A 25,513-nucleotide genomic window follows, 5' to 3' on the forward strand; every position below is an offset into this window, starting at 1 on the left:
ACATGAAAGGGAAAACGGTCTGTAAAAGCCAGAAAACAATTCAATGCTATGAGTGAGTGAACTGTTTTGCGTGAGGTTTCTGCTGATAAATCCGTTTGAGAGGAACCAGACAAACATGTTGTGCCTCATCAAGCACGTCTGGAGGATTTTCACTTTTATTCCGGAACAACTGGGGTTCAAGTATCATGCTCAAAGTCCAGTTTATAGTCTGATTTATAACCCTCTGGTCCCTGATGTTGTCCTGACCTGCTCGCTGACTCCACATGTACTAGGAACAAATGTTGGGCTGAACGACACACGTGCCAGGAAGGATCAAACTCAATTTTTGGATTGTGGCTGTCACATTAGGTGATCATCGGGTCATAAATCCTTGGCATGGCAGATTATAAATTCGCAACCAGCAACTCTTCCACATAACAAAAAGCTTCATTTCTTACTTTTCAAACAATTTGCCAATTTATTTATTGTCCTTTTGGTGTCTTGGCTGTACCTTTGAATGTTATCAAATCTGACCTGGAAAGCCAACCACAATGCAAACTGCAAATATATTACGAGTTATAACTTCAAAATTGGGATTAGTGTGGTTTTGGTTGGGCTGTAAAAGAGTGGTGGTGGGTTGATTTTGTTAAACTGGAACTAAAAAACGATAAATTAAATCTTTGAAATGCCAATAAGTGATTGCCGGTCATAGAGTCCCAGAGCAAATAGCGAACTCCTCGACTGTTTTATTTTCTGTGACAAAGTAATCAGAAGAGACTCTGCCGACTATTAAACAGACAAAAAAAAATAAAAAATTCTCCCAATAAACGAGATAAATCTAGCGAAAATGTATGTTTTGTACTCCAAACTAACCAATTAGCAACATAATAATCTCGAGACATGTTGCTTAAGCTCTGCTTTATTGTCTTGCCAGCATCGTGGTTTAGCCCTTTGGATATTGCATTTTTATTTAGTTAAATAAGTTGGTTCTACTCATAACTAGGACTTGTATTGGTTCTTAATTGAAGTAATCCTGCAGAATGTAATAACTTCTCAAATGCTCCATTGGGTAATTATACCTCACAGTTTAATTACTGTTTGATTTCTGCTCAGTATTACTTAATAATGTATAATGCTACACTGCAAATAATACTTAGACGCTGCAGTGTAGTTTTATACATTATTAACTACATATAGTCGTGATAGAGAGAGTGTTTCCAAAGGACGTCCTCTCTCTTTTTCAGTTCATTTCACTTCCATCTCCAACAGTTTCATTCTGCGAAACCAATCGCTCCATCTCCTCTTCTGTAAACAACATCCTGCTCCCACTTAGTGCTACTGCAACAACATGTTCTTATTTGTCTCTGTTGAAACAACAGTAGGTTTTCCAACAAATGCGGCTTGGTGGCACACTAGAACTATAAACTGCAGCGTGGAGGAGCAGTACTGTACCTGTTGCCAGACCTCCCAGCAACAGTATCACTTGTCCCCTAATTATACTATCACCTCAAAATAAGAGCCGTATTGGTTTCCTGATGTTGAGACGCTACATGTAGCAACTTTAAATAGCAGTCAGGGCATCACAGGTTCTCAAAACAGTTTGCTAATAGTATCCGTGGCAGGCTGGTGTGGCTCCTAATAGTCTGTGTTGCCCTCTGCATTACAAATCACTGATTATGATGCATTAACAGGCTCTCTGTGGCAAGCTGGCTTCTGTTTACTTTAGTTGTGCATGGATAAACATGCAAAGGGGAGTCTGTGGATGCATACGTGTGCACAATTAAACGCATTCGTGCAGCGACGTGATGCGAGTTGACGGATGTTTACAAGCGGCGAGATGCGAGCGGGCTATCAGGGTACAACACAGGCAGGCAGGAAGGAAGCCGCTGTAATTAGTTTGCTCTGGGAAAACAAAAGACTCATTGACTTTGTAATGCTATCATCAACTGTATCAGAATACGGTTGGGGGATAACATCACAGCAGAGCAGATCCTGCCCAGCGCTTTGCTGATGTTTAATATGATGGCATCAGTCCCAAAGTCAAAGCTGATATGGTTTCGCACAAAACACGCAGACAGAAGCAGGGCGTTTTAGGGTTAGGAGCATGCTATGCTGCATAACCGGCACCTTTTTATGGAACTGACTGGTGCTTTGTTCTGTTACTGATATGCACATGCACACCTGAAAGTAAAATGCATCCTTAAATCAGCCAATAGTTGATGAAACATGAAAACCATAAAATATAACAAGCCTTCAGTCAAAAATATACTAAAAGGCAGTCTCCAGAAATATGTAGGAAATGTAGGAAAAACATACCTACACATACCATATATATAAAATATGATTGGTCTTGTTCAGTGAATGGAGGACCCAAAACTTCCCCCACATAAATTGGCTCTGCAGGATTCTCTTTCTTTGATAGTCAATTTGTAAATGCTGACAACCCAACATCCAACATCTAATAAAAAGCCAACATCACTTGGATCTTGGACAACACACAACTTAAAGGTCCTCATTTTCTCTGGGTTAATAAAGTGAATGAGTTACAGCGTTTCTGCTCCAGGTGTAACAGGGAAGTGGAATAAGGTTAAATGAAGAGTGAAATGTTCCTTTTGAGAAGGTTGCATGCGGAAACGACTTCAGTTGCAAGTTTATTTTGTACACAAAAGGTAGAATTAATTTAGTCCTGCAAAAATGCTACATTCTTGAATGTTCCATTTTAAAGATTGGGTTGATTTGAGTGAATGGTACATTTGAAGGGTGCAGTGTGTGATGCAGTCGAGTTTAGGTGTTTGCCCCATCAATTCTTATTTGAAAAATAAAAAATAATAACATCTGATTTCCTCTGCTTCCCCATTTTGTGAATGGAAAAAAGATCAAAATTATTTAGCTTTCTTTTTGCTAAAATGAACACCCATAATGCTTTTCATTTTGTCCCGCTACTACAGAAAGGCTCTGTGACAAAGCAGCCAATACCCAACTACTCAACTGGAGCTTTGCAGAAGCTAAAGGAAGATAAAGTAGCTCCCAGTAGCCAGGAGCCAGAAGCGAGTCAGCTCATGCATGCTCTTGCTGTTTCTACACTACCTGGGGCCGCTACTGACATTCATATATATCAGTGTTGGCTGTTGCAGTGGCCCTGGGGGCCTCGTAGCAAGCGCATCTGCCTTTTATTTACAGCTGACAGGAGGTGCTGTTCTGTTGGCTGTACTGTAGCATAGCCCTGAAAATGTCCTGATGATGACTCCCTCCAGTATTGATCTAAAGGTCAGAAGGGTACAGATGCTTGGCTACTGTTTGTTTACATCCATAGAAACCAGACAATTGAGCAGCCTGATCCAAGCCACATAAATCCTGAATAATTTCTTGAGGAATATACAGTATGTGTGTATGTTAATATGGTTTGGAAAGAATCAGACATGGTTATCGCTTGTAATTATTCATACGTCAAAGTTTTAGTGAGGGAGTCTAGAAAGCAGACAACCAGAGCAGCTGGCAGAGAGAAAATACAGACACTGACCTCACATTCACACAATCATACATTCCTTCAAACACCACGGCTCAGGATAACTTAAAAGCCTCACCACATCACCATGCAACCAGGCGAGAGAACGACTTCAGCCATATTTGGTGGGCAAAGCTGGAGGCAAGACTTACACAGGCTTCACACGGTTTTTACCAGCTCAGACGGATAAAAGAGACGGAATCGCTGAGAGGCCCAGACACACACTGAGGCATGGAGCCAGACTTACACCTGAACTTTATCCATCTGAAACTGTTTTGCATCTGTGCCATCTCAAAATCTGCTTACCTTGAAGCTTAGGTTTCTTTCTCATGTGATTGCCCAATAATGATAACAATAAAGAAAAAAAGACAGATCCTAGCCATTTTTGTTTGTTAGATTTCCAGTAGGTCTTTTCTTCAGCATATGTACCATAGCCTTGAAATTCCTTACAAAGGAAGATATCTGTTTGCCTCAATAATCCATACAGCAGTCCCAAAATGCCCAGAAAATATGTACTTCTTTGATCAACTTTCACCACCCAAAGCCTTACAACTAATTGAATTTGACAGATATAGTCCTTGCTTCCCTTTATGAGATCTTGATTTCGTCTTGATCCCACTAAAAAAAAACATTTATTTGATATCTTAATGTGTCTCTCGCCAATCACTTCCCAGTAAAGTGACCAGCAGACCACAAAAAAAACTCTCCAACAGCCATCCAAAGTCAAAGTCGGTTAATGCTTTTAAAACAAGGGAGCTTATAATCTCACAGAGTCACGAGGGGCGTCTGGGAAGCCACTGAGCTAGAACAAGGAGTCTAGCGAGCCACCGCGGGGGCCCCTCCGCAATCTCCACCCAGCCGAGTAGCCTCATTAGGGGGCAAAGAGAGGTGAGCCGAGGCGGGACGTTGTTGAATTACCCGCAGCAAAGGTCAAATGGCTCAGGTGAGTCTCGACAGCGTCATAGAGCTACCCTTCTCTTTCTTGAGCTCCCCTCTTCACAATGAGAGCGTGGATCAGTGGGAGCTTTAATGATTTCAGCAAAAGTGCTGCTCAAGTACTCAAGTGGGTTTATATGGAAATGGAGAGTGCAGATATCAAAGCACGACTCTGGAGCCCGGTCCACTGAGTTGAAACATTGTATAATAAGTATAGACTCCGCAGTTCACGCAGGATGGTGATGAACTGTTTTCTTTTCACTCTCACAGACTTCAAAGAGGCTGGAGCAAGCATCCATGATAACCGAGGAAGAATTAGACAGGCTTGCTAAGCAATCTTTGCATTCTTTGTTTGAATTTTTTCAAACAATAAGGGCAGCCAATTAAAAATGGTACGCAAATTGACTTTTTGCAGATGATATTAACCTATTTTACGATACTTTATGTACAGGTAAAGTTCAGAGATTATAAGAGGCAGAAAGTGAGTTTTGTAATATTTCCCAATGTTTTTTTGCCTTTTGATTACTCAACAAACATGCAGCAATCAATCGATCTTTGTCGATCTACTTCAGCCCAACTCATGGGAGAAAGGATGTGTTTGTAACTGTGCATAAATCATCTTATTGGCTCCAATAATTGCGCCTGCCATTGGTCCAACCACACTCAAAATTCCTTAGGCACTCCTCCTGCCCACACAAGAGTCACTGCCGCGCTGATGGCAGTTTGCCTGAGAAAGTAAATTCTTCTCTTTCCAAACAGGGGCCAAATAAGGACTGAAGCTCAAACAGCCCCTTTGGAGGGATTCATCCATCGGCTGGGTTTCTGTTTTACTTGGAGAGCTAATAAATCCGCTGATGTCTGTGCTGGTTTAGAGTATGTTCCTTTCCTGCTTTGACATTTTGACATAATGTCAAGTGTGTAACATGGCATGTTCATCTGGGTGGCAGTGTGTTTCTGGCAAGAGTGTGCTGGCAGTGTCAAGGGATGTCTTTATTGGTATCTGATGAAGAGTCTAAAAAGAGAGGTAAATCAAGTTGTAGCACAATAATGGCACAATAAATGACTCATGCAGAATGCTGCCAAAAATGAATACTTTGTGGGAAAGGTTTACCACCATAATGCTATCTATCATTTACAAGGGACTGAAGAATTTCAAGCCCATGATTCAATATCTTATTAAGCAATGTATCCACTCCTTGAACATGGAATCTCGTCAAGGGTCAAAACTATCTGCAGGATGTCTAAATCTGGAACTAAACTATGTGAATCATGTCTTTCAGTCTTGGCTGGACCATGAAAGTCCAAATGCTGTTTCAAGGCCTCCAAAACAGGATGGAAAGTAGCTGTTGTATACACATCATGTCTAAATAATTGTTTTTTTGCAGTGAAGAACACGCTGCCCGACAGCTGTTTCCAATGGCATCCATCAACAACCAGTAGCCAAACATAAACACAACCTTCCCACAGCATGAAAACCATCCTGTGATGGTGGAACCCTCTATACAAGGCCTTGACTGGATTAAAAGTAACATTTTGGAAGCTTTCTCGGATTGAATCGACAAAGCAACAAGTTCCCAGTCCTTCCAATACAATCTGCAATCTAAATCTTGTAGATGACTCAAGAAGGGGATATATATTTTTCACATCTGAAGAAAATCACTTCCACATGGTTAACACACCATAAATAAGCATAAAAATTGTTCGACAGGCATAAGTGTTTGCTTCTACCCTAAATGGTTCAAATACCGCAACCTACAAGAGGTCACTGAAAAGATTCATCACAGTGGGCTGCCTTTTTATTTCAAATACTACTGCCAGTGAGGTTAGGGATTCGTGTCCAACAATGGCACTAACATGAATTAACCGCAAAATAACAGAAATGCCAAAAGGGGCCAAAAGGAATGTCATCAAGTAAATCTGCAAAAGGCAAAAGACTCTGCATCAAAGAGGAAGAAGCATCATGGTCAGGTCACAGTGAGTGGTGAGCAAACTCTGGTCTGGCTGCATCACCCTTTGTAAGGTTAGAACTAATGTCTCCAAGCTATGGACGACAAAATACACCATTAAACAAGAAAATGATGAATATCAGATGTCCAATTGTGGCTTACATTGGACACAGGTTTAAAACCTCCAAATCTAAAGGCTTGTGTAAGAGTTTTACGCAAGAGAAGCATGACTGCATATCTTTCAATCATAGTTTCAGTTACGGGAGAGGGCTAACAATTGGCGTTATGTTTAACCCAAATCTCACCTGATGAGCAAGATCTTGGATCTCCACTCATGGGAAACAGTTTGCAGTAGAAATCGGTGCAGTTTTGTAATATTTCAAAAGACCCAGCTTCTGTGGAAGCTGAAAACATCATGTTTTAATCATTACTGGATATAGTAGTTGTTTTACTGTGCTGATTGGTCTTTTCCGGATTGCGTTCGCCTGTCAGCTCTGTTTAATTAGTGGTGGCTATACAGGAAGATGCATTTGACCACTTATAGTACAGGGAAGTGAGAGTAAAGAAACCATACCAAACCGAAATCAAGAATATACAGTCAACAATGACAATAAATGACAATAAAATATAGGCTTACAAGAATGCATGATGCTGGAAATGATTAGTGAAAGCTCTTTTGCTGCAATTACTTCTATGAAAGCCTCAATTTGTGCTTGTATCTGCACTTTTATTGCAAGTTAAATCTCAAAACAGACTGTATGCTTTGAAATTCCTTTATTCCAAACCTGCTTTTTATCATTCCTTGCCAGCCTGTCACTTATTTACAGAAATAAGTTAGAGGATATGCAGTGACTCTACTAATGCAGCCTTGGCCTCGTGTGTGGTTGCATGTTAAATGCCATCCTCCCTGGTCACTACTGCTTTTATAACACGTCCCAACACATTCTTTTGAGCTGACACGGCTGAAGGAGAGCCAAACATCTACCAACAATACTTTCTGTTTCTCATCCCCCAAAACCGACATTAGAATATTTTCAAATGAAATAAATAAAAATATAAGCGAGGTACCTGACACATAAAAACAAACTTCACATCGGCACAAACATGCGTGATGAGTTACTCTTGGCAATGAAAGTTCAAAGCAATCTAACTGGAACCTTGTAAGGTGCTTTTCTGAGATTTATGGGACTGTTTTCGCAACATTTTCTCTTACAGTTGTCAAGGTTTCCCTCCTCTTATGTGTCAAAAGATAAACCGCCCAGAGGGAAGGTAGGTATGTTATTAAGGCATGGGAGAGACGGACAGAAGAGACAAATAGTTCAAAAGGGATGGATCTACAGGGAAAGCAGCCCTGCCACTAGCATTACTCTTTGAGAACATCTTCATGTTAGGAGAAACAAGGGAGGCATAAGTTAGGGCTCGTTTGGCGGTTCAAGAGGGTTTCTGGGCAAGGTGGAGAAATGGTAGAGGTTTTTCTATTTTCTAAGGTTATATTATTTAGAGATGTTTGCATTTCGAAACCTAGACTAGAGTATTGGCCAATTCACAGGACCTCTCTGATACTAGTGCAAACAGAAATAATACGTTGTATTGGTCGTCATATGCTAGATTACCTTGAACCAGTAGATATTTGGGGTGTCAATTGTTATTGTATTGGATTGGTGCATTGACTGCATTCAAACTGAAGCACTATATCACATTTTAGTCATGTCTATTTAGAGATTTCTCGTATAATGTATTGAAAATAAATGACTTAAGTTATCACAAAATGGAACAAGTGTGAAAAAGTGATTTTGGTAGCGCAATAAAACTGCATTCCTTTCTTTTGTTTTGACTGCTTAGCGGCAGACAGGACGGACAAGCCTCTCGACCTTTTGACCGCTCATGTTTAACCGCTACCCTCATGTTAGCTCAATGTCAAAGGTGAGTGATTGCCATCATCAGTCTGCATCCTCTCTCAAAGGCGTTAGAACGAAAGCGTGTGAGAACGAGTGAAGGGAAGGCAAAGACACGGTAAGGGAGAAAAGACACTCCACAAGGTTTCTTCTCCTCAAGCTGCTCTACTTTATCTCCTGCAATCCAGAAGCAGGTTACGCTGAGAGGGGAAACACGTGGTTGCCTGCTGTGTTGACCAGTTGCTCCGGGTCTGCCCGCGACATTGCCGCCACAAATCACTGCACGTCGCTCATGAAAGACTTGGAACAGCAACTTCAATGAACCCTGTCCGTACCGTTCCCATGGGAGCAACTTTCCCATGAGTGTGTGAGAGACTAGCCTTCTTCCCGAAACATGCAGAGGGAAGCATTTTCAGCTGACATGACATTCAGAAAATCTTTTTTTTTTTTTAGGTATCTCTAACATGCACCAAACACCACTTGAAATTCAGCCTGATGTCCTCCTTCTTTAAGGGTTTTAAGCCATGAAGGAATGCAAAGAACTACAAACTTGTTCAACACTGCAAACCCAAACTACACATGGAATTTAGAGCAAAAACACTTTTTCTAGGCTAGTTAAAATCCACTCCTCCATGTCTTACCTGCGCACCAGTGCCACTTTTTCTCACGCTCTCTCTTCTCTCCCCCTCTGCCTTCTTCCTACCTCTGCATTCTAACTTCCTTCAGACCCCCCTCCAGGAGAGAAAGAGTGCAAGAGAGGGAGTACCAAATACAGACACTTCACTCCTCCTCCTCCTCCTTTCGCCTTCACCGGCCCTCTCGCTCAAAACAACAGCAGTAATCCCAAACGCGTGCCAGAGAGCTACTGAACTTGATTCTGTGTATATGTGTGCCTCATGTGGATGTCTGTGCAGCCTCTGGACTGGACCAGGATTCAGTCTTTGTACTGCTGGCTACAGTTCCTCCCGTCAACTGCCAAGAAATTTTGAAACATGCTATATAAGGCCAAGAAACTGGCTTGGGGCTCCTTATGATTCCGGTACCCAAAACGAGAGAGCAAAAAGCCGTCCTGGGGCAGACAGTAACTGTATCCCTCTGTATCCCTCCCTCTGCTAACTCACTCTATTTCTCTCTCTCTCTCTCTCTCCTCCCTCCTTCTCCACACAGTCGTTGCTGTAGCTGTTCACACATGCTCTGCATAGGGAGTCAGAGGGAGAATGGAAGGAGAGAGAAATAACTATTTTGTTGCTGTTTCTGAACTATAAAAAAAAAATCTTCCTTGAATCAGATGCATCTATAATAACTTCTAAAGACGTTAATTTGCAAGGAAAAAACCAAAATGGTTTCGTGCAATAAGATGGTTGATAACACGTGTTTATGATCTTACACTTGATAACTAAAAAAAAAAAAGGACTTTCATGTTTGATGTCGTCATGCTAGCAGTTTGTGAAAAATTGTGACACTCTCTGGGGATGTTTGCTTCTTAATCGGTGCCACATTTTTAGGATTGTGTTGTATTTTAACTTCTTAATCACATTTTGTTCAAGGGTATTTTGTCATTTGTCTGTGTGTATGTTAGCGCAGTGCCGCTCTCAGGATGGGTAAGGGCCAGGGCCAAAAAAGGGGCCCGAGCTGCATGCATAAGATCAATTAATGCTGACTCAGTTCCAAACATTTCTTACTTCTCCTTTTTTTTTTTTTATTGCACTTTTGGCCTTTTTAACAGCATTTTTTTTATCATGCCCCTTGAGTCCACCAGAGCTACAGTACAAAAAAAAAACTGAAGCCAACAGACTCCAAGAATGGTCTTTTTTTCTTACTTGGGGGGGGGGAAATATTTGCCAGTCTCGTTTTGGGTTTTAACCACTTTGAGTGAACTTAGCTCTTGACCTCCAGAAGTAGTCTGGGGTAAATTGGGCCATCAGTCATCTGCTAGCACCCGCTTATTAGGCCTCCCGTACCGTTTGTCTGCCAGCGCTATCTCCCGACTACTGCGCCGCATCTATACCGCTGAAGGGCGTCGCTATGGAGACATGCTGTGATGACTCTTTGATGTGACGTGTTTGCACCGGGGAAACAGACTTGCCTCTGTGAAGGGCTGCTGAGGAATGAGGAGGCTTGGCCCCGGTAAAAGTATGTGTGAATGTGTGTGTCTCATCATATTCTCTCTCCCTCCTTGTTCTACCTTTTTCACTTTCATGCTTGGATAGTTGCTCTCTTTCTCTTGCCAACATTCTTGAACGCTCCTCATCTCTGCCTCTATGCACGTCTTACTGTGCTTTTGGTCTTGCTTCATGCACTCGTTCCCTTCGGTTGATAAAACAGACAAATAAGGAGAACCTTATGAAAAACAGAGTCCCTGTCACAGCACTGAGAAGGAGTACTAGAAACCTGTCCTGCGGCAAAATAGAAAAAGTGACTCTTAAGACTGAGTGTAGTATTTTCATCCTGTATTGTAGTCAAAGAAGCATGTGTCATTCATACCATAAAAGCAGAATCAATTTGTGTTTGGTTTCACTTTAGTGCTAATAGTTCTAAAAACTCTTTTGCTTATTTTTTCAGACTTTTGATTACTTCCCTATCTTTCAAGCTTTGTTTTCCCTTTAAGATCAAACACTTCTCTTACCCTCAGTGAATTCAAATGTATGACGTCCACTGAAACTCACACACGTTAGATAAAGAGACCCAAATTTAAACTTGTGAGGTGGTAAAATGGGGTTGCACCCGTGCCGCCTGAAACATTAAAGAGCTTCTGGGATGCACTTTATGGAGCATGTCATTTGCCAGGGGTCTAATGAAAGGCCTCTTCCAATTTTCACACATCTACACATGTGAGGGTGTGGATTAAAACGCCAGGATGCCAGGATTTCAAACTAAGACCTAAAAAAACCACTTGACCTCAAACTTCTGCAGTGGAGGAGGCCCGGCTAAGTTAAATTCAGACTTAGTTGAGATTGGCATGTGTACACTCAGAGAGAAACCAACACAATTTAAAGCCACTTTGTTCAAGTAAAAGTCGTTTTTTTTAAAGGTAGAACTTCAGAGAGAGCATCCCTCCTGTTTCTAAAAGTGCTTAGCTGTATCTTGCACGTCATTGCCTGTGTTATGTAAGCAGTGTGAGGCAGCCTGACAGAAAGGGATTTTAGGCCACTAGAGATGAAAAGGAGGGACCGCTGGGAGTCTCCTCTCGGCAATAATATCCCCTGGATTTTCTTTTGCATGACAAAGTAACTATTGAATCTTCTAAAAATAGGCATCCAGCGTGTGACTGGGTTGCCAAATCTGCTTGAGAAACCTCAACAGCTTAAAGAAAGGGATGTTCTTTCTTAGCTCAAGGGTTCTGACAAAGGTGTCAACAGTCAATTTTTTCAAAGTAAGTAATTGTAAACTATAAAAGCTCAATGATATGGTTTTAAGACTAGAAAGTGAAAACATACACCTTGGATTAAGAGTCTTTGGAAAAAGTTTTCAACGTTTTCTTTTCATTATTACAATAAATATTGATGTTAAATATTAAATATATTAAATATTGATGTTAAATATTGATGTTAAACCATCCATAAGCCTTCCATCTGGCTCGTCCCAACAGCAGAGAATGGCAAGAATGGATAAGAACTATAAGATGTGTATTCCCAAAGAAGAAACTGTTGAAATCTTGAACAAGAACACACAAAAACCCTTTAACATTGTTCTTGGACTGCAACTGTGACTCACTTCCTAGTCATTTGTTTCAACCCTTGTCCTGTTCCAAGGTTGGTGAAGATCTACAAATACAGGAAGTTCTAAAGCCTGATTGTATTTTGTTCATCTCCAGCTGAGAGCAGCGATAAGTGAAGAGGTTGTGCGATTTTCTTGATTTTCTTATTTCAAAAACTTGCAAATGTCCTGTAGTTTGGTGGTAGCAGACAGAAACAGTTGCGGTCTACAAGTTCCCAACCTGAACCCTCAGGTGCTGGATGAAATGGAAATACCCAAACTAAAATGTCAGATTTTCCCTAGCTTGATCCCATCTTGCATTATGCTAGAGAACCGTAGTTTCCCATCACAAATTTGTCTTGTGGCAAAGCTTGAATTGCAGCAGTATGGCACGTCAAACAGGACCACATTTTTAAAAAACACAAACACATAAACAGCATTCTAGAAACTAAAGCCAAAGCAAAGCAAAATAACTCTCCAGCATTGTTATTTACATGAGGAACATTCAAACTTCTTGCGTGATCCTGTCCTTGTCCAACCACTTCCCATAATTCCTCTCCTGGCCTGTACCATTCACTGCCAAACCCTCGCCTGAGTCTTCCAACCCGACAGCCCCATCGAACAGCGCAAACCACTGCAACAGCATTCCTGGAGGCTCCTCCAAGACACGGTCGGGATAAATCAGAAGGAATAATGAAGGCCTGTTTCCATGGAGGGTGAGAAAGAACAGAGAGCTTACAGATGCTGCGCTGTCCAGTCAATGCAAGAATACTCACAAACTAACACACGCACATGGATGATATGTCTTGGGTGGATCTGGTTGCATATTTTTGTTGCAATGGTGCCAAATCCAATCCTGAATCCAGGCAGTGGAACGTGTTGCTCTACATGTTACCCTGAATGGGTTGACCCACAAGACAGTGGGAAATGTTCATGAAACACTGGCAAGTTGCCACTGTGATGACACATATGTATGCTCAGAAGCATCAAACTGTATGTGCTAGAAATACACTGCAGGCAAGAAGCTTCACATTGAACTGCCATATATCCTTCACAAGAGCTGTCATGTATGTTAATAAAAACCTCCCCAAGAATACCTAAAGGGAGACCAGAATAAATCTTGAGGGTTGCAAATTTTGTCGTGAAAGACTGGATGTTTTTAATGCTTTTAGGTCTCTAAAAGTATCCAACAAAAAAAAACAATACTATGGGAGAGGAAACAATCCAAGAGGAAAAAAAAGGTCAAATTAGATTTTGATAAAATGGTTTGAAATTATGAGATTGTTAGATTCAGAAGGTTTGACTTTTTTCATTGGGAAAGAACGCACATTTTAAACATAAAGTCATAGTTTGGCCAGAAACAGGATTCCTAATTGACGCTAATGTTGCTAAATGTGCATGTTTGCTAACCCTGTTCCCTATAACTTTATATAGTCTTTGTATGTTTGTACAGTCTGTATGTTTCTAGCTTGTTCCACTAATGTTGAGAGGGTTACGATGGTATTCAAAGAAGACAAAAAAAAGAGGTTAAGACTTCATGTAGTACATCAAATCTCCAAAGCATAACTTCAATTGCCTCAGAGAAGCCACAGCTTGAGAGCCAGGTATGATTCCCCAAAACCCCAGACTCCCTTCCAACAGAGAGCCTCTGTCTCAAACCCACAACTTGGGTGTCCAGCCAGATTTCAGGCAGTATCCCAACCACAAAACCCCTGTCCCGACAAGCCTCCACCTCAACATAGACAACCAAAACAACTACACTGAGGTCTACAAGTCTGACTCCAATACACTGCGGGACAAGAAAGCGTCTGTCGCCAAGCTACAATGTCCTCAGGGCTCCAATAACAGACGTTCACTAAGGGATGGTTGCGGTTGGACGAGAAGGAAAACAGAAAAATGATGGGTAGGTCAAGACGATTAGATGTTCTTCATCAAGGAACATAAGTGGACATCTGTCTTTTAGATGTTCTGCAAAGATATTTTCATAAGCTTTAAAAACTTAATGTTTGAACCGCAAGTAGTTGAAGATTGCAGAGTTTAGCAGAATGAGGCTGAGAAAGGGAAACATATCACTAATACCCCACTGGCAGCAAGATTACAGGGAAGTTTTCTCAATGTTATGGACCTAAAGTCACATGACGTCAGATTCTAACAAATCTACAACTGGCTGCAGGACATTTATATATGACAAATTCAAGCTGCATTAACCATGGAATAAAATGGAATATAACAACATCATTTAGTAAAAAATATGAATTGAATACGTATATAAGAAAGGTTATCTGATACAGTGCAGATACTTGCTGATGTACGAACAAATTATAGATAAATTACCTCATCTACAGGTAATAACATTTACCTTTATCACACACTCGTTAAAATCAGAATAGCCTTCATTAAAATGCCATAAAAACACAAAGACGTTGCATAAAAGGTAATAACACCACCATTACAATGTTGAAAGCTGTGTATTTTACTATTCACCATTACGAGGGGAAGTTGCAGGATTTGGAGTAATAAACGCATAAAATGAAATCAGTCCAGCACAGTGGTTATCTTCATGTCTGTTGATCTGTGAACCACTGGCTAGAACCTCATTGTGCTTCATGACAAATTTATTGCTAGAGGTCAGCATGGAGTCAGCTGAAGAAGGCGTCGCAGACTGCCTAAATCCACACTTGTATTTGCACTAAGTCTTCATTTCCGCACTTTTACAGCCTGAAACAATGGGCACGTCGGAGCCATATTGTGTCCTGTTTATTTTTATTGGAGGGTCATTTTCAGGGGATCAAGCCAACATAAATGTTTGGACCAATTACCAAATAAACACGTTGGCAAACATGGATTGGAGAACAGTGCTGAAGCTCTAATTTTGTATCTAAAGGTACCAAAATAAAACAGTTTTCTTACCAGTTTCTCTCCCTCTTGCTCCATCAAAATAATTTCCTGTCCAATGTCAGTCACCACCAGAATGAATGACTCATGAATCTGGATTTTCTGATTATATCCTCAATTGCCACCACAAATGGCTTCGTCTGGTTTAAGAAATATTTTGTCCTCTGACATTTTGGGAACACACAGCGTTTGTCCCTAAAGTAATATTTGGTTAGATGGATGTTTTTTTTGGTGGGAGGTAAAAAATGAAGGCAGACTGCAGAGGAGAAACATTTCAGGATTTCTCCCCACCAGTCACAACTAAAACCACTAAGAATAGCCTTGTTACGCTCTTCTCCTCCACCCTTTCCCAACCCCTCCGTCATCCATTCCTTCCCTTCCTTCCTTTTCATTTACTCTCCCCATGCATGCTTCCCGTTTCCACTTGGGATCGAGATCAAATGTGTGAATATGAAAGTAGAACTCTGGAATATGTGATTTGATGGAAGGAAGCAGGGATTATGCATTGCATGGCTTGACGTCCTCGACAGTTTTCAGGATTTTCTTATCATGCATCCTGCAGCTCAGGATATGAACAGTCAAATGTATCAATGGGAATTATAAAAGGTGTGTTAAAAAAAAGACACAACTGCTGCAAACTAGGATAATTAAGGAGAGATTTAGGAACTGCTTAATGAAGAGGTTCAGCTGAATCTACCTAACGTAAGATTCCAGATGGGTTTTAGGTTAACACATGAACGTGTATGACGTAACTATCATAACCTGTCCATGCCAATGAATTATCCCGCACGTATCCATCAAAAGTATAATTAATATTGATCAGGGCTATCTAAAACTATTGTGAGATAATATACCCCATATGGGGATTAAACACATCCATATACAAACACAATGCATCAGTTTTTCTATTGGCCAATACTGAACTACTGTAGAAGTAAAAAAACAAACACATTTAAAGTCATAAATCTATTAACCAAGATGTTGGAGACAATGTGGAGGGCAAATGGCAAACTACAGTCATATATTTGGGTCTTGAAGAGATAAAGAAGAAATATTTTCGCTTGATTTTGGCTATAAGAGCAGCAGCAATTATTCAACAAATAACCAAGTGTTGGTGAAAAGATGAAAACTTAACTCTCTCTAAATGTAAGATCTTGTAAATGAAATATAAGGAATGGAAAAATGATCCATGAGTATTACAAATCAGGTTCATATTTTTGAAGAGAGTTGGTTGGAAATGGTTGAGGTACACAACTTCTGACACCTTTAATGATCATCTGGTTGAATTAAATTAAGGTTTTAAGTGTGTTAGTAATTTCCCTTTAAGTTTGGATATTTACAGATGTGCATATGAACTAATATATGAATTTAGATGTATGTGCATGTACGGACAGATCTGTCTGTATGTAGGCACATTAATTTTCAATACCTGGTTGCCATTCATACACTTATAATATAATATGGATCAGACATTGATCAGCTGGGATTTATGTACTGTAAAACTTCAAATAAAAGCCTGTCCCAATTTAAGACCCAGTCCCTGTTACTATCCGGGTGTCGTTTTTGATATGTTGGTTTTTCACTCTGTGCTGTCATTTTCTCTTTAAATGTCATATAACTGAAGAAAATGAAAACAGAAACATCTATTTCAATGTTTGTATGTCGAGACTGTCACATTAGTGTCAGTACTGGATGTTGAGATGTGTCACGAATGTGAATGTGAGCCGTCCCTGAAATATGTATCATATGCGTGAGAGGGTTGACGGTCACACGTTTGCATGTGAGTGTGCATAAGTAATGAGAGTAGGAGGAGGGAGTAGAAGATGCTGCGTGTCTTACCTTCACTTCACATTTTTTATGGCAGGACAGCCGGCACGCTGGAGAGAAAAGAGGCAGAGTTAGCATTTTCAAAAAAAGTCTCATTCAAACAGACAGGAGCAGACACAGAGGGGGGAGAAAAAAAAAAACATTGTGATGTATTCAGTCTTTAATCTCAAGAATGACAGTGTTTGCTGCTGAACGAGCTGAAACGAAAAACAAGGTCAGCTTTGATCCTGACATAAACATGCTGTGATGCTGCCCCCAAGTGGCCGCACAAAGCAAACAACCATGCACTGGTACGTTTGTGTTGCATCTCGTTTTATTCAGACGATTAAAAGCTTTGACGAAAAACCTTATATTAAGGGTGTTAAAATAGTCAAAACACTGATTAAAAAAAGATGAAAAAATGGAAAAGTGAGCCAAAAGTATGATTGGCTGCTTCCTGGAGATGCTTTTGTTTAGATTAAATGCGGAAGAAAAGGAGAAAAAAAAAAATACATCGAGCTCCAGGCGTGAAATAGCCATGTTTTGATGTCTGGGCTGGTACAACCTTTAACCTCCCAACACCTGCTGCCTCGCTGTCAACCTAGGTGGTCCCCAGGTGGTCGTTGCGAGCGTGCAGATGTGTGTGTGTGTGTGTGAGCAGAACAAGTGAACGAGGCTGAGGGTGCAGGAGTGTTCCCGGTGGTCTGCAATGGTTAATTGAGGTCAACCTCACGGTGATAAATGGATTCTTTGGGTGTGAAACGCTGATTGGTGATTATTTGGAGAGCGTAAATGTAAAGTGAATATTTGTCATCCAGTCAGAGGGGCAGCTGGCCAAACTCTCGTCCTCTCTTCTCCTCTTGAGGACAGAACTGATGAAGCCTGCATATTTACATCCTCCAAATCTGCATCATGGGGTGCTGATGGCTTTCGTTGGTAATGTCGCGCGCCCCATGTACAGAGGCTAAAAAGTCCTCGTCGCAGCAGCTTCGTTTTTTGAATCCAACCGGCATAAACCACCCTCTCCTCCCAACAGTCTGTCTTACACTGTCCTATCCAATAAAGGCCCGCAAAATAACAACTATACCTTTAAATCCGTGTCCAGAAATGCTTCAATAGATTTGAGCACAGTTGTATTCTCGCTGTTCCTTTTTGTTTCTGTGCTGATTTTTTGTTCCACAAGTCTCCTTAAACAAATTCCCCTTGCTAAGTAATATCTTGGAAAATCTGCAGCTGATGCATGCAGGCACCAGAGGGAATCATTATCATCATGAGGTTTTTTTTTTTAACACTTGTTTAATGAGCCCTACTTATCCACAGGAGGCACAACTCCATCCTCACACTGCTCCATCGAAGAGAACAACAAAGGAACACATGAACAGACCAAGTGAACCACCTACAGACACATTCAGAACTAGGGGATACGTTTGTCAGTTTTGATATCCTGCAGGTGATTTTGTGTCCGAAGGAGGAAGAAAAAAAAGCTCTGAAGCACTTTGGACAGCTTTGACGTGAACACACTGCTGACCAAAGCTGAAATGACAGATTCCTTCACTGACGGTCTCAGAGTTTGTCGTCGAAATGTCTCGTCTGATGTTTTTATTGAAACTATTTCCTTCATTTTTTATCTCTGTCTTTTCATTATAGCTTGATAGAAGAGAAACTCTGGATCTTTCCCTTCCAAATGTTGCCTGTCATCTGAAGTGATTTTGGCAATTTTTCTGAACTGGGTAAGTTTTGCTGGCTTTAAAAGTGTAATGTGTCGAATGTTTACAATAAAATATCAGTTTAAAAAAGGACTAAACCTTAGTAGTACTTACATCACCTCTAATATTTCCAACAGTTATCAAATCCAGAGAAATCCGTCATTTTATAGTTATTATGGCACGTGTCTTCCTTGTCAGCCGTGAACGTATTCCCCCAAACAGTAAATAAGATAACAATACAATCTCAGTGAGTCAGAGTATGTTCCTTCTAAACATGTGAACAGATTCCATGGCACACGGTCTTATTGTCACGTCTTATCTCTTGGCCACAAGCCCTCCGTCAACATGGTCTTTTATCTAGAGTGGAAAAGACGCTTCCATTAACATGTGTCATTATGTTTTTTTGTAAAACCCAAAGTAGAGTACAATAATTGGAAAAAGTAGCACAGATGTATTTTTTTTGCTGATTGAACCAGTTTTTTTGTGCACATAAAGCTGCCGTTGTAGGCATTTTTTGAGCATGGAGAGCTCGCTGTGTTTAAACATGGAGGATAAATGAACAAAAAGAAGGATGAAAGGGAAAGTAATTCTCCTGTGCCCCCCTTTGCTCTCTCTTTCCTTTGTTTTCCATGTCGTTCTCCCAATCCCCCTCTACCCCAATTTCTCCCTGTCTTTATTCTTCCTCGCTCTACCCCCCCTACCCCTCACCCCCTTTCCCTTTTTTCCCCTCTTATCTAGGCTAATGCAGCAGCAGCAGCAGCAGCAGCCATGCTAATTTTAACAGCAAAATCCTCAGCCAAAGCCCTTATACACAGGCCCCGCTTTGCTCCTGCCGGGCTTTTGAATGTTTGTCAACTGTGTTTGTAGTTCAAAAAAAGGGAAAAAGAGATAGAGCGGGTGGAAGATGGAGGAAGGAAGACAAGAAAGGCAGGGAAAAAAGGGATAACGTGAGGCTGCCAGGGAGACCTCTAACGTTAATTTCCCCTGGACTGTTCCTGGAGTCACAGTAAAATCTTTAGTTGTTCTAAAATTAGAATGAAAAACATGTGACTTGAGAAAGATGGGGAGGCAGGGGCATAAAGGGAGGGGGGGAAGAAGGGGGAAGTTCAAACTCAAGTAGACATAAACAGGAAGATGGATGCACAGACTAACATACTGATGACGCAGGATGCGCAAAGAAATGTAAATCTGACCAAAAACCTGATATTTGCAAAGTCAAAGAAAAATCCCTCATTGACATGATTCATTGTAAACTGAAAAATATTGTATTCTGGGCTAAATAATGATACTGTCAGACTTTTTGTGTCTGCAGCCAGACTTTAAACTGGCAGTGCTCTCAAGTGTTTGATCAACACCAGATTTTTGCGATCGATTCCATGTCTGTGCAGGAGATTTTTTTTTAGCCTAGCTCAGCATAAAAAAACGGAGGGAAGAGTAACAGAAAATAAGCGGCACAGAGTGAAATCACACCTTTTGAAAGCATTAACACAATTTGTTGACAAGTGCCATTAAAGAAAAAGGGAAACGATACAAATGGCAATCTGTGTTTTGGGGATTTTTTTTTGAAGTATAACAAAGTGCATAGTTGAAGTCTTCAAACCTTTGCAGATGAGGCCCTCCTTGGTGATGGCCTGCTTGCATATATCACAGCTCTTGGCCTTCTTGAATGGCTTCAGCTTGAAGGTGTGTGTGTGGACGCCCTCCAGCTCGTCGGGCTGAGGTGGGAAAGAGAGAGAGAGGGGAAGGGAGAGAAAGATCAGTTTGGATGGAGGCCAGCAGGTCTGTGGCCAATAGAAACACATTTGATATTCAGCAATGATACATCCGTCTGTGAAGGAGGTTTGAAGTCTTTGATGGCCTTTGAGGGCATTTATTTTCAGTTGACGGGTTCACTTGTTTCTTTTATATGAAGTGTTTTTCTTTTGTCTTTCTTTGAGCTTTGGCTTGGATGATTTACGTCTACACATGGGGAAAATGAACAGCTCTTTTTGACAGTTTGTTGGACAAAACAAGTTTTTGTGAGAGTGTAATGGACATAGTTTTGCTGTTCTCTGGTACTGAACATTACATTTCTTGATGAAACTGTATGGTCCAGTCTAAAACAATTGGCTAACATGTCCGGCAACCATGCTAAATCCATCTTGAGCATTATTTCCAAGATAAATATCTAAGTATGGCAACAGAATGGAAGTGAAACATTGTCCTATCATTAAGTTTTTCCACATCTAAAAAGTTTTTTCGGGCCCAAAAGTTGTCGCATTAACACAATTTCCCAACAGACATTATTGTGCGACATAGTGTTTGCATGCATCTTTATGCACACACACTCTGACAGGTCCCGCCCACCAGCAGGGGATGCTTTCACTTTGAAGTTCTCTAATTAAATGACTAATTAATGATGAAAGAGAGAGAGAGTGAGAGAGAGAGAGAGAGAGGGAGAGAGAGAAAGCCTCACAGCAGTTAACAACCTCAGAAACTCTAGGAATGATGCACGCTTATGTGTGTGTATCAGAGTGTGTACGTGTGTGTGTGTGTGTGTGTGTGTGTGTGTTCATAATATACTGTATGCATGTGTATATGTGTGCGTTCTCAGGGTGTTAGAACATTTCCCAGAGCAGCCTGAGGACACAACAGCTCTACAAAACTGCACCAAACTCTTATAAGAACAGTGATGAAGGAACGGTGCATGTCTCCCTATTTTAAAGGCAAAGAAAATTAAGATAATGATGACTCGGTTGGATTTGCAGTTGATGTGTTCGTGCTGCTCATTGGAAATAATATAACAACGAGGAGGATCCCCCAAAGAGTGAATTCCAAGACTTGTCTCATGAATTCTTGACATGTGCTGACATTTTCAACGCTTTGAAAGCAACGCTATGCTCAAACCGGATCTTTCCTCCAAACCAGCTGCACAATACTCACACACATTACTGTTGATTTGATTAGTTTAACCTAGAGCACACAAACTGCATCCAAGAATTATTTAACTGGGTCACTGGGATTCTCTTTGAAGATGCTGTAACTCTGAAGCAGCTCAACTTTAAATCAGATGCTTCAAAGTGTCGCGGTTATTTTGGTAATCGTTTCCGTCGTTTATGAAACAGTTCAAGGTCTGATTGGAGGCTAAATGGAGCTGTGCGGGTTGGCTTTCTACTATTTTCCCAATTCAAAGGTCAAATAACTTAAGGAATATAACTCTTTGTATTGTCTTCTGACCGTTTTGTTTTTGTTGCTCTCTGTAAAAACTCCTCACACTCCTCTTCTGATCCCTCTTTTCCCACCACCCTTTCTGTGTGAACAACTACCTTGTTTCGCCATAATGATGATGTCATTTCCTCTGTGTATTTGTGCAGCTGTGCAGGTCTAGGGTTGGGCTCCACAGGACAATAAATCTTAACGCTCATTATTGAAAGAGTATTTTAACGGACACCTTGTGTCAGGCTTCACCTTGAATGGGTGAATGAACCTCAACAGTCCCAGCAGGAATAATTGACACTGATTTAACCAATCCCATGAATCAGTTTGATTTGGCATTATTTGTCCTTTGGAAATATTTATGCCAAAAATGGGAAGGTACTTGCAAATGTGCAGCTCATTAAGATCGAATTCTACAAGCTCACATTTGGTAAATCATACCTCACTGCCAAGAAACTAGTGTTCTTCCACTTTTGTCAATATCAATATTCTGCAGTGCAACAGTTACGTTACCCCCAAATACTTTGCACCAATTACTATACCAAACGAGAAAATAAATGCCAGCCAAGCCTTCAAATGTTTCACAATTTAACATATTCCATTAATATCTGTAGCTCAAAGTAAGGTATCAGTCTTTTGAAAACTGCCCAAAGCAACAACAAATCATGTATATCGCAGCCATTTCATACTCTTAGCTCACGTTGCATAACATGGCTCTCTTGACTCTATTTAAGAATTATTTTAGAATTAAGGACATTAGGCCAAAGAGAAAGTTACTTGAGCTACATTATGTTTAAAGAGCAATGGGGGGGGGTAACGTCATTAGTTGCAAAAAGGAGTTCAATTGTGTGGAAGCAGGTGGTAAACATTTCCCCATTGGGTTTAGGGTCTCATTTGCTAGTCTTCTTCTTGTGGTCCCAATAGGTGAATACCGAAGTAAACATATACTCCTCTCATCCACATAATGCCTCTTATGGCTCCAACAAAATGCCACCCCCAAGGCCTCTAAAATTAGCTACGTCCACTTCTTAACAGCAGTCAATGGTTTTGATACCATCCCCTGATAGAACATTGGATGCACCAATCAGTTTTGTTTGTTAGATCCATAGTTCTCTACAATGTGTTGCACATTTACCCCTGTACGTATACACAGACACTGGTTTCTTATGACTAACTTCACTTTGTGCACAAGACAACAATTACTACAACAAGTCCCTCTACTACCGAAACTAATTTTAATGACTACTGTTACAGCATGCAACACTTCAAGTACAAAGGACTCCAGGTGTGATGAGGCTCACTGATGAAAGACAGTTGTGTAATCCTTGTGCTGCGTTGCCTTTGAGCTCATTTTTCTGGTAACTCTCTGAAGCTCCCTGTGCCGCAGTCAATTTGTCTCAAAGCTCTTACAAAAATGTATTTCTCAGCGTCCCCCCCCCCCCCCCCCCCCCACTATCTCCCTAAATCTTAATGGCTTTTGTCACACCGTGACACACTCCCTTTAAGCTCCTGAGAGGAATCTCCAATGGCTGACCTTGGCTGCACAGTGCCCAGCACAGGGTGTTATAACAGGTAGCTCCTCACAAACAATATGCAACCAAATGCAGATAATTCCGTTAGAATCACTTAACTAGCAACCGCTCTGCCATCAATCTTACTATTCTTTCATAACTTGGTGGATATAGTGGCTCATGATACGACCATGAAAAGTTACTTAGAAGGATTCTTTATTCATCCATCCACCCGTTATCTCTACTGCTTATCCTGTTCAGAGTCATGGGAAGCTGGAGCCGATCCAAGGTGTTATTGGGTGAGTGGCGGGGTACACCCAGGACTGGTCACCGGTCAATCGCAGGGCTTACATATAAAGACAAATAAGTAGTCACACTCACATCCACATCTAAAGGCAATTTAGAGTCACCAGTTAAACTAATGAGCATGTCTTTTGACTGTGGGAGGAAGCCGGGGTACCCTGAGGGAATCCATGCATTTGGAGAACATGTAAACTATTGCTAATCTTGATAGGTTTCTGAGAACAAACGTTCTAGTTGTCTTTTTTCTCACCTTGGCGGTCAGACTCCTTTCAAAATAATCAAAGATGTCTCGAGTTATTTCGTTGTAAATGCTATAAAAGATAAACACAGGTAAACTCATCATTCTGGGTGAAAGGAACATATTTTCAGACCAGAAATGAGACTAAATAACTGGCAAAGATGGACATTTTATTGCAGGCTGGACCTAGCTGGGGTTATAAATAGCTGTTGAAGCACCTTGGTGCCACTCTACAGCCCTGATGTTAAAGATGACCTGGCAGAAAGCCGGCGGCTAAGCCAATCGGACACAACCAGCTGTGTCATGGGCAGGAGACATGGTAACCAGGGTGCCACGGCAACTGGGGTCAACGTGTCCTTTCAAACTATGATGGATGGGGGTAGGATAAAAAGGAGGGAAAAACATACAACCACAAGTTTGCACATACACATGTGAACAAACATGCACACTGGCCCACAGTGATTCCCGCCACAACAGGAGTGCATATGTTTCTTGGACGGATGCCATATAGCATCTGGGATTGAGCCTTTTTAAATAAGGGGGGTAAGGGGGCCCTGGCAGCTTAAATGGCAAGTATTCAACAAAGAGAAACCAGGGATCACACTTATGAAGTGCCTTCCACAATGGAAATGACCCTACAATGTTTTATGGGATCACGCACATTTGGGTCCCATTTTAAGACTTTTTTTTCCACAAGTTAAATTGGTAAAGTTCACTAACAGGCATGAAATCAGCAAGCCAATTCACTAATGAAAGACATCAGTTTCTTAACCATCCATGACCGATTTCGAATATCTGGTTTTCAACATCTTTCCTGCTGACGTTTATTCAAATTAAGTTTCATTTTCTATAACAGGGCACCCTTCTTTTTCAGAAATAAGCTGCGGATTTGGGATAGTTTTTGAATAAATAAAACAAAATATAAGAAAAATAAAGCGCTGCAATCTTTATTGACACAGTATGTGCAGCAAGACCCCATATTTGGATAAACACCAAAGTAATTCAGCTTTTTTTCGACGCAGGCGTCTACCAAAGTAAAAGATGATTTGGATGAAAATCAAACACTGTCATGTGGATATCCATATAGCCATATAGCTGTCAAAATAAGCAAACGCCCAGTCGCGGACACTTGGGATGAACTTTAATAAAAGCCAACTCTAAAAAACAGCAGCCATCCATAAGACAACCCAACTGAAAACTGAAAAATCACCAGCCCTGTGCTCTGTGTCGTGTTAACAGGAAAGTCCCAGGAGAGGCCAGAGAGAGAAAATGGAATGGCGAGTTATGTAGCAAGACAGAAAGGCAAAGACTGAAAAAGAGAGGGTAGGGAAATGGACAGAAAAAAGGGAGATGAAGGGATAGAGCGAGCAGTCTAAGAGCCAAGGATGGAGGTAGAGGAGAGGAGGTGTTTCTGTGAGTGTGTATGTATGTATGTGTGTGTGTCCGTGCTTATAGACAGCACGCCCAGTAAATCAAGGCTCTGTGCTCCTCTCCCCCAGTTGCACTTAGCTAATGAAAAGCATCACTACGCTACCTCGACCGCGACCCCACTTAGAGCCAAGATGTGGGAGCATGGGTAAAGTGAAAGCATGGGAGGGAGTGGGGGAGGACGACTCTTTTCAAAGGCACTGCTCTTTGCTTCTGCAGAGGGACGACGCATGAAGACAAATTAGTCCTGGCACATGTAACCAATCACAAAACATGCATGTATTCAGGCATGCGTGTACACAAAAGACACATATGGATAAATGTGTAGTCTATGAGCAAGTTAGGAGGGAAACACAATTGTTTAATATCCAGGGTTTCAACTATCATACATGAGGGATCAATACTGTAATGTAGCTTTAGTGGCTAGTGAGTTAGCAGGGAACTAGCTTTAAAACTTCCAAATTGAATAACTTA

The 25,513-nt window shown here is 41.0% G+C and overlaps 1 protein-coding gene across 11 annotated transcripts in view; it reads right to left on the minus strand.

Moving 5' to 3' along the window:
- Window positions 1–25,513, minus strand: part of tns1a (tensin 1a) — an 84,234-nt gene that overhangs the window by 44,655 nt on the left and 14,066 nt on the right. For 9 of the 11 annotated variants that reach the window (XM_065951768.1, XM_065951773.1, XM_065951771.1 and 6 more), the window contains exons 2-3: window positions 19,965–20,079; window positions 16,692–16,729 (exon numbers count right to left, since the gene is read on the minus strand). In XM_065951768.1, coding sequence (XP_065807840.1) covers window positions 16,692–16,729; window positions 19,965–20,079 — 153 coding nt within the window. Of the gene's footprint in view, window positions 1–8,902; window positions 9,320–16,691; window positions 16,730–19,964; window positions 20,080–25,513 lie in introns of those variants that run through there. The other 2 variants (XM_065951776.1, XM_065951775.1) reach the window with 1 other exon arrangement.

The sequence above is a fragment of the Labrus bergylta genome, chromosome 24 (genome assembly GCF_963930695.1).
Source record: "Labrus bergylta chromosome 24, fLabBer1.1, whole genome shotgun sequence".
Lineage (NCBI taxonomy): Eukaryota > Metazoa > Chordata > Actinopteri > Labriformes > Labridae > Labrus > Labrus bergylta.